The 10,770-nt window shown below is 39.9% G+C and overlaps 1 protein-coding gene across 1 annotated transcript in view; it reads left to right on the forward strand.

The window, feature by feature from the left end:
• The window catches only part of LOC105618945 (methylcytosine dioxygenase TET2), a 46,340-nt gene that overhangs the window by 25,553 nt on the left and 10,017 nt on the right, over positions 1-10,770 (forward strand). Inside the window, exons 4-5 of the mRNA XM_012200475.1 lie at positions 2,879-2,899; positions 6,954-7,201. Coding sequence (XP_012055865.1) covers positions 2,879-2,899; positions 6,954-7,201 — 269 coding nt within the window. The remainder of the gene's footprint in view (positions 1-2,878; positions 2,900-6,953; positions 7,202-10,770) is intronic.

A 10,770-nucleotide genomic window follows, 5' to 3' on the forward strand; every position in this document is an offset into this window, starting at 1 on the left:
GTGTGTGTGTGTGTGTGTGTGTGTGTGTGTGTGTGTGTGTGTGTGTGTGTGTGTGTGTGTGTGTGTGTGTGTGTGTGTATACATACGTACAATTTTCACTTTTCCCATTTTCGCGTAAGGGAAAAAGTTACACGATTAACCCTCTGATCATTATACTATCAAGCTGAATCACAATTCAAAGTCGAGTTGCTTGACATAAGATCTTCACTTCGATCACGCTTGAGCTCCCCTTTCAATACAAGAACGAGATGTAATTTCCTATTGTCTTCTTTCTTTCTCGAATTTTCCATTATTCATCGGGTTTAGTAGCGTGAAGAAATCGGTCCGGCGACCCACGGGGCCTTTTCTTATCTAATCAGTCAACATGTGGATAAGATAGTTCCACATTCCTATATTTAATCGCCCTGGTAAAATGAGATAGGGCCAACACTTGTATATATCCGCTAAATCCCAAATAAACACGCCTCTCATTTCTTTTTTCTCTTTTAATGCGTGTTCCTTCTGTTTTCTCTTCTCAGATCTATTTTGAATGAATCATCATCGTATTGCAACAGTACAGCATAAACATACACACGTATATAAAAGTATATAACCTAAAAAATGAGAAGAAGATGCACAAACGTGATAGCGTCCTGTATAATATAGTAATAAGACGAAGAAAATGCTTGGCTGGCAAAGATCAGCGAGCTGAGGAAGGCTTAAGGATAAAATCGTGAAGCGGTCTTTCGAGGACTCGTTTATTAACGTCCCTGCAACTTGTTGCTGAGCGCGTTGCCATGCCGGCCCTTTTGACCTCTTTCAGGGCATCTCTATTCTCTATCCGCGTCGGTCTTCTTAATGACGCCTGCGGAGGGATGAGTTCCCCGGTCGGATCGATTATCCGTTAGCAATTGAAACTGATTGAAACATCTGTCTTCTTTCTTTTTCAAATTACGTAAAAGACACGGGCAAATTTATTCTTTTTATATACTAACTCTTAGATCAAACCTTACATCTTCGGCGATTTCGACCGTTTTAAATTTCAAATACGAAAGAGCGTTCGGATAGCTATTTTGTGAGCAATTCTAAAAAAAAAAACTAAAAAATTATATATTATTAACTCGACTCTATCCACGCTTAATGTCCTCGCTAGAACGCGCGAGCGCTTTTCGTTCCTTCCGATACATAAACATTTCTCTTGATGGCGCGGGCGGCAGGTATTCTCTTGCCCCACCATCGGCCACGTTTTACCCCCTCTGTCGTATCAGCCACCTCCAGTTACAATGACGTGTTGGTGAACCATCCCCTCTCTATCGCCGCCGTCGTCGTCATCGTCGTCGTCGTCGTCGTCGCCGCCGTCGTCGTCAACGGCAGCGACGGCGAACGGCGGTGGTGGCGGTGATACCAACACCAACGTCGGCCCTTATTGCTCCCATCGTCTACCTATGGAGAGCCATAGCAATTTCGCGACGCAAGTTTTGTTTTTCCTTTCTTCTCCACGACTTCACTGTTGGAGCACGACGTCGTCCCGCCAATACTTGAAGCATGTTTTTCTCGTATAATATTCCGATATTTTTTCCCCTCTTATTATTATTATGAGACGCGTAGCTATTATGGAAAGTTTAATCTACCTACGCTCGTAAATAATGCTGTTAAAATTGTCAGACCTATAATATACAATATAATGTAGGTATACACGTAATATAATATTGTTGAAATATAGCATAGTTTGAGTAGTTAGGTGTAGTTTAATCTTCCAACATTGTGAGAAAACTTACGAGAGTGATGCATCTCAACTCGGGGGGATTAAGAAGCGTTGTAATAAGATTTTAAAGCCAACAAATATTATTTGATGATATTAAACAAAGTAATTTCTTTTTTTTAAATCATAATGTGAATACAACAAATTAGAAATAAAGGCCTTAAACGGTCAAGCTAAATCTTTATAGTGCTTAAATAATTCTATTTGAATTTGTTTATTCATTTTTCAAACATAAATCTGTAACTAAATCTAAAACTATAACTAAAAGTCATCCTGATTTATTATTAAATCGATAGCGCTTCATTTTCTCTTTTTTTGAATACCGAAGAAATATTGGATACAGTTGAATACACTTAGTTAGCTAGGAACGCCAGACAGTTGAAAACGCCAGACTAAGAGCCGTAGAAAAACAAAAGTACAGAAAGAGAGGGAATGGAAGGACACGAAGAAGAGCGGGGGGTCATGTAAAATCGACACGAGCGTGCACGAGCGTTTCCGAGCGAAGCGAGCTGTTCTACATGGAAGAAACGGCGTCGTGTCGTTGTTTTATGATGGAGAGGTAGACCGCCGAAGCTTGTTTACACGTTCGAAGATGTCGAAGTGGAAGAAGCGATCAATGTAGCGGTCAGAAGTTCGACTCTCTTGAATCCTCAAAGATAATTACGAGAGAGACAGTCAAACGTAATCATCTCCTGTTTTACAATCCAACTTCAATTTTTTTTCGGTATATCGTTGAAGATTTACATCAGAAAAAAAATTTGTATCTCGCTGGAAAAAAGATGTTTATGTATTCCGAGCGTTTCATAGGGATACTCCTTGATTGGACCTCCCTTGCTCATACTTCCGATCGTACCGTCATGGCAGAAATCGGCGCGTCGCGAGGAGACGCAGGAATTCGCGATATCGCGCCGCGATAACGCGCGACGCGGAGGCCTCAGTGGGGGAGATAAGGGGAAGCGAGTCGTGGGAGAGAAACAACGAGGCACGAACCGCGCACACCCACACGTGCGATTGCGCGCTCGTGCTCTCGAATGGGAGAGAGAGAGAGAGAGAGAGAGAGTGAGGAAGGGGGGCGGGCGGGGGGAGGATGAAGAGGGAGCGTAGAAAGGTGGGAACGCAGTCGGCGAGCGCGAAGAGGCACGAGAGGAAGAGGAAGAGGCAAGAAAGAGAGAACAGGGAGAAGGGATGCGAGCAAGAGGGACGAGGAGCGGCGGAGGCCTGGCGGGGGGGAGGGGGGGAGGTACCGGAGGAAAAGGGAGAGGCGTCTCATGGGAGTTATTCGGCGGATCGCTCCGCGACCAGAGTGATCTCTCTCGTGAGTGTGAGAGCGATCGATTCGATCGGTTAGTTGAACAAGTTCGAGCGCACTCAGGGTTGTATTCTCCGGCGCGAATCCTCTCCGGTGGGAAGCAGTTTCTCAGCAGTTTCTGGCACGGGTTTCTTACCACGCTGGTGGTGTGGGTGTCGCTGCCGATAAATCGAGAGAGGAATCACGGTGCGCGCGCGAAGAATAAACGTAGGAAACGACATATGTACATACATACGTAACGGAGTCGATTACGAGTGATCCCATTCGTGTTTCAAGTGCTTCCAGGCAAGATTTTAGAGGAGAAGATCAAGTGTGTTCAGGCGCGAAGCATTGGCCTGTAAAGAACATTGTCGTGAAAAAGTGAGTCTCTCTCTTTCTCTCTCTTCTTTATTCGAAATTGCATGATGAAATATTACTTTTTTAATTCATCTCTTAGTGTCGACAGTGCGCAATTGGCACGTGTTTGGAGCGCACCTCCACAAGCTCAATGTTCCCGCTTCTCTTCGACCGGCCGGCAAAACTCGATGAATCGTATTTTTACACTGTTTCTTTTATATTTATATTAAATAAATTGAGAAATCGACGAAAACAGAATGGAGAATATGAGAAATCTGACGATTTGATATTTCGTCATCAGTCTGCAGTCGTATTTATATTTTTGGAGTGCTTCAGAGACTCGAAGCGATAGCGTGGATTATGATGTCGCAATACGATTCCTTCACGACGTGTACAAAGAAAAAGAAACCGAATGATTCATAAAAAGCCTCGAGCCTGAGCTACTTGTATATGTGAATGTGATATTAAGCGATAGCTCATATTTTTTTTCTATTCAATGTCACGCGTAACTCTGTTATATAAATCTTTAAAAAATTGCAATCGGATTCGAAACTTCATCGCTTAATTGATTTAGCCTGTACGTAACGCTCTCTCTAAATTAACTTTATACAAAGCTGCAGGCTTAGATTATGTTATCGATTGTTGTCGAAGTTGATTTAATACAATAGAAAGAAATATGAGAGCGAAGTTATAAATTTAATACATTCGCTCTTAAAATAGAACAATGATGTGTTATTTTTTTACTACACTAATGTAAGTTCCTTTATCAGCCAAGAGCAAAGAGTTATAACATATTGTTTAAAAATTCATAAATATACAAATTAATATAAATAAAAATTAGGACAAAATAGAACAAAATATTCTATTTGTCCTCAATCGTTTTTATTCGTATTGATTCTTATTTTTATTTACAAACTTTTACGCGATGTTATAATCATTTGTCTCTTGACTAATAAGAAGACTCAGTATTGTCGAAACCATATTTTTAAGTATATACATTACATTTATAACAGTCTTACATATTCATCATTTGACCCTCATAATCTTTATTATTTATTGCTTTGCAAGAATTGACCTTCCATTTTATTGTATACGTATTCTTTAGTAAACAATTTAATTTTCGCATAAATTATCATAATGAGTCGCTGCTGTAGAGATGTGTTACAATTTTAACACGTCAGATTACGCAAGATAAAACGCGGCCCTTGCGCTTCAAGGATCAACGCGCGATTGAGCGCGAAATTCGACTTCGCGAATTATGCTCTGCCGATTACGCAAGTCGGCATTCGTCTATCGTGTTTGCGGAATTTAGGTCAAACGACGTGTCCTCCGCCGCTATCGGCGGTCCGACGAAACGTCACGAATTCCGCTCGTTTATTAACTTTTTGCTGTTCCATCACTGCGCGCGCTCGTACTCGCACTCGCGCGCAGAAACCAGACGGCGATCAAGGTGATCTATAACGGAGAAAAATATACGCGTTGACCTGCGAGTAATGCGATCGATTGAGTGAAGCTACTCGTATGAGACGCTTGGAAAAGAATAAAATATCCACTGACTTATTAGAGGCGTACTAAATTGCAAAAACTTCACTAGGGTTTAATAAATGAGAAATCATCCACACAGAATTTTACATTCTAAATTTGGAATCTCTATTCTTGATGAAAGAAACTATTTCTTCCTTACTCTTTTCTAATACTGACTTTTCATATATCACTTTGTGACGTATATTAATATCTTTCTAAAATAAATTGGTGTCGAAAATCGTGTCGCGTTGCACAGAATGTATAAAAAAAAATAAGGAGCGCAATGAAGCGATAGTATCGTATGTACTTATACTTTCATTTGGCTTAAGTCAACAAAATGTGAATCACCACGAGTGGAATGGCCGACGCTGACGTTGAAATCGGTTGGTGGCGGTCGGTCAATGCCCACGCGCCAGCCACGTGGTTTGACACAGGGCTTCATGCCCGATTATTTCCAGAGCTCTCTGCTCTGGAATACAAGCTTCATAGTAATTGGCAATCCAAATCAGTCAACATTTTCGCCAATCACGACTCGATTATCATTGGTAATGAAAATATCACCATCGATAAGTCCTCAATATGAAAACGTTAACAATACTCGATATTGCTCTTTAAATTCTTTCGAGTGGAATCTCACTCTAAAGAGTGAAAACTGAGGCAATCTTGAAAACAAAATTATTCAATTTTTTTATAATCTTTAAAAGTAAGATTTTATTCTTCACAGTGACAGTTCGCTCTAGTTTTAGAGAGGGTATTTTTCAATTTATCGTAAAATATTTGTATATAATATTTCGAATATAGTAACATTAATCGAAAGTGAAGCGAAAAACTGCGGGAACTGAATTCTCTCCTGTCTTTCTCTTTCTCCGAATCTTGAAAACTACGCGCGGATGATCCTGGATAATTGGCTATTCGCCCACATCTGTATGAGAAGGTGAATCGTAACAAGATCTAAAATAAGTAGACGATGAGAGAGTACCAGCTAATCCGAACCGTCTCTCTGAAAAAGGTCAGTCGTCTTGTCTTACATCTTACTAATCGATGATTGACATTTCAATGAAACCATCATTCCCTTTTGGACATATTCAATGAAGGTTTATCGACCCAACATACCTGCACGAGATATAAAAACGGCAGCTTTTTCCATTTCTTTCTTTCTTTTTCTTTTATTTGTTTTTATGAAAAAAATGGATCTCTTTAGATCTACAATATGGGAAATTTTTTATGAAAAGACTTACGATCGTGATTATACATTACATCTTTAGAATCGCCATTGATCATTTTCAAACGTTCAACGTTCAGAACTTCTTCTGTTATAGATGAAAAGAATAGTATTTTAATATTTTATTTTTCATAACGCGATGCATATGAATGGAAATTTCGAAATGCTGCTCCAAGCAACTCACTGGGTGACAAATGTTCCGTAAGGGAAAGAACTCTCCTTGCGAGCTCAGCGTAGGTCCTACTTGGTCCCCATCTATTTATAAATCGATACATAATATAATACATATTTGACACGTATCGTATATCGAAATGCAAAGGCGATTTTGATGCTTGACAAATCAAGCTTTGAAAAATCGGCTACGTCATGGCGAGTCAAATTCGAAAGGAGATGTGAAAGGAGACATTTGTAGGGAAGTGATGATCAGCTTAGTTGACGATGCTTGTTGAACTATGGAAACCATTTCAGCCGCCTCGGCCTACTTAAGCGGTGTCGTTATTTTTAGCATTAGGGTCACCACTGCCGTATAGCTGGCTTTAGTACCATCCTTTCTTCCTACGATTTGAGTCTAATTTTCTCAAGACCCTTCGTGACTCATCGTTTCCATGCTATTGATTTCAGTCATAAATTCAACCATAAATTCTATCTACGTTTAGATCAAGACGTCTTTTTTGCATAGAAGAAAAAATTTGCACAAGATTTTACATTACTCAAATTATGTGCCATGTAAATTAATTTCAGAATATACACTAAAATCATTTTTCAAATTGTAGAGTTTTTCCACGAGTTTCTTATTATGCGAGACACGTAAAAATTAATAGGACAATGTTTGTTGCAGAATTACCGGAAAATCGCACGGCAAGTTAGCACACCTGATAGCGCACCAGCTGGTCTCGGCAGCCCGCAGGGTGGTATTGGCGGTTTACAGCAACAGCACCAACAACAAACGCAACAATCTTTGCACCAACCCGATCCCATGCAGCAAACCAAGGACAATCTCAATCCCGCGGCGAACCAACAAACAGGCGCCCTCAGAAACGGCAATCCACCACCACCTGTCGTATCCATGGTAAGTTTTAAATCTCTCTATTAGAATTGTTTTAATTACACGAATAATGAATGATAGATCTCTTCATCGCATTCTCTCTTTTATTATAATAAATACTATTGCGATAAAAACGTGAAACATATTATGTATGTCAAATGTGCACCTAAGACACTGATTTAAGAAAATTCGTAAGATTGGAAATCTTAGGCTATCATAGTCGATTTTTATATTTAAGTCTATCTTAAATGCAATCTTAAGATGAATCAATCAGAGAACAATATTAGCATCTTAAGACATTACTTAAGATGATCTTAAAACAAGAATGGACTATGAATAAAGAGATGTATGTATAAAGAGATTTTACAAGGATCTTATAAAGATCAAATTGGATCGGTTAGGACATGTAAAAGCAATTTTAACGTTCGAAGCGACGTTGCTCGCGACGGTCCATGACTGCAAAGGAATCGACTGCCGAAATAGCGGCGTAACATGGAGGGCAAGGGTAGACTACCGGCAGACAGTGAGTGCGGGGGCGGTGACCGGCCGCCAACGCGAATCAATACCCGCAGGAACAGGAACCACCGACCTACCAAGAGAGACGGAGAGAGATAGAAAGAGAGAAAGAGAGAGGGGAAGAGGAGAACGACGTATCCCGGGGACGAAAGGAGAGAAAGAGAGAAGCGATGAAAAGCGAGCGGTATCAAGAGGTGGAGCAGAGAAGTAACGATACGATAGAAGCCGGCAAGGGTAGCCGCTCGCAGGGATACGCCGAAGTACGTCGGGATAGACCGTTCTCGCGATATTCCTATATGGAGATTCTTTTAATACATATCGTCCCGTTTTCTTCGTCCGCCGATATTAACATTTTAATAATTCCGTTAGAATTGCGTTTCAAGATTGAAAATTAAATTCGGCGCACAGTTTGTAAGATTGGATTTGATTCTCTAAAACCTTCAGAATGGAATTTAACGAAAGAGTAAAATCTCTCTTTAAAAAAAAATGGCAATTGAGCCACTTTTTTTCAACACTGACTCAATTGTCACTCTTTAAATTTTACTCCAAAGATTTTAGAGAGTAGTATATAAATTTACATCGAATTATTTACTAAAAAAATCCAGGTTAAAATCTTAATTTCCTATTTAAAATCTTTATTTCCTATTTTTGTTATATATTTTTACTCATATTACAGTTGAAAGATACTTTTCGTAATATTATTAATAATTCTTGCCTTTTTTTTTTTTTTTTCGTAACAATGAACGATTGCAGATCCTCGAAATAATCGCGGGTGCTGGGACACGCAATTTAGACGATAAATGAATCATCTCCACATGATCGTCTATGTGACACGTGAAATTCTCTACCTGTGTTCTTTAATGAAATAAATTACATATCGATATATAGATAAAACTAGTCCCAGACTGTGCACGATTCATGATACGAAGCAGTACGAAATTCGCAATTTGCTATTCGTATGGAATTTGCAAATAGTGCAAATGGACATATATTTGTCGAATTTGCATTCATCGTTTACCATTCGTGCCAATGCGCCAGTGAAGTGGTTTTGTCGAAATCAAAGGGCGCGAATCACCACGAATCGCACATAGGGCAAGCTTAAGAGAGATACTGCATATCGCATATTGCGTCGGCAATAAAAATTCGTAACCTTGCAATTGAAACATGTTTTTTTAGCGTTCTATTCATCGAAGCGAATCTTATTCCACACAGTATACATTAAATTTACTAAACGTTCTTCAGACAAAAATCTCAAATTATTCCCTTAATATTGCAGTGATGTCAATATTATAATTTCATACTCAAGAATATAGATATAATAGTGTTACGTGATGATTATATTGTTGAGTGAAATTATAACATAGATGTTATGTTATTTTAAATTATTGTCGACTAGGTAGACTATGACACAAAAAAAAACTTAAGCAATAGAACGTACCAACATGATATATTTTAGAAATATTTGCAAACTATTTCATTACAAGATTTCGAAACATTTCAGAAATTTTATATGAAATTTTTCTAAAATAATAAATATATCCAGAAAGTTCAAGTTTTTAAAAATATTCTCTTTCTTAGAATATTTGTATAATACTTCTAAAATATTTTTGTGAAATTATTTTAATACAATATTTCAAAAAATTATTCACTTAAATATTTTAGACGAGCTTTACAATTAATTACGTACATCTGATTCGTTGTCATTAAAACGCGAGAAGTAAAAGAAAAGATTCAGTTAAAATTACAAATTATCAATTACATCTTCAATTAAAAAAATCGAAAGTCGTAAGTACATCATACAATCCCAAGATCAACATCATATAATCACGAAATGCTATTAATTCCCGAATCCAAATTGTCAATTAATCGGAACGTTGCCACATACAGCGGTCATCTTAATTTGCATAATATTTCGATATATTTCATGTAGCGTTTAACATTTGCGTAAAATGCGTGCGTATATATAAACGTCCAATTTGTTATCTTTATCGTTCATTGTTGCAATATCGATATCACTTCCAGAGGTAATAAACTTCTACATTCGCGAAATACGATATACGTCACGGTTACAAAATATAATCTGTTGGTGTGTCGCTCCCTTTCTGTGTTGCATTTAAACGCGGGAGCGTTCTCATTGATGTCTACGCTCGGCGTTAATTGTGCATTTCGCACGTTTAAACGCGACTATATCCGACTGTGGCAAACACGTTCGGTGTCGCACGCGGCACGATAATTGCTAATGCCGCGGCGATAAAGGAATCAACGTTACGGCGGGATCGTATTCGTCGGAGCGTCCAATTATGCAATAAACCGAAACCGCGAAATGCCGCCGTCTGATCGTTGGCGGTGCACAAATTGCGAATTGCGTTCCCGTCGCCACGTACATGCGGTTTAGCCGCACGCGAACGTTCGCAGAAAGCGAGAGGATACACCTGTTCCCTCCTCCATTTCTCCCGCGTTGAAAATTCCCTCTTTGAGATCCAGGCACGCGTCGCGTTGCATCGATTACAGTGACTGTAAACGCGGTTGAACTCACCCGCGGTGGTAAGATGAGAAAACGGGGGAGTGGGTGAAGAGCCAGTGAAGAGCGGCCGGGGTCGACAAACTCTCCCGCGAATATCCGCCGGAAGGGCAACTTGGCTCCCGAGGGTCATGTTTGGGTGCTGTCACAAAACGTTCCGTTTTATCACGCCAGGGTCTTAGGTTGCCCTAGGTCACGATGCCACGAGAACGGAAGGATTTTCTCCCTGAGGGAGAGACAGGGCGCGCGTGCGTGTGCAATGTGCGCGTAAGATGGAAGAGAAGGAGGATGATACCGAAGGTATCCCGTGCCACGCTTGGCGAAACGCCCAGCTCTTTGACGCTATCAGCTTCGACCACAAACACCGATTCACGGCCACTACGAGGGTTCTCAAAGAGACAGAGACAGAGAGAGAGAGAGAGAGAGAGAGAGAGAGAGAGAGAGAGAGAGAGAGAGAGAGACGACGACCGTACCGTACCGTACGTACGTACGTAACGTAACGTACGTACGGTACGGTACGTACGGTACGGTACGGTACGGTACGTACGTACGTTAC

Source organism: Atta cephalotes (genome assembly GCF_000143395.1).
Source record: "Atta cephalotes unplaced genomic scaffold scaffold00019, whole genome shotgun sequence".
Taxonomy (NCBI): Eukaryota; Metazoa; Arthropoda; class Insecta; order Hymenoptera; family Formicidae; genus Atta; species Atta cephalotes.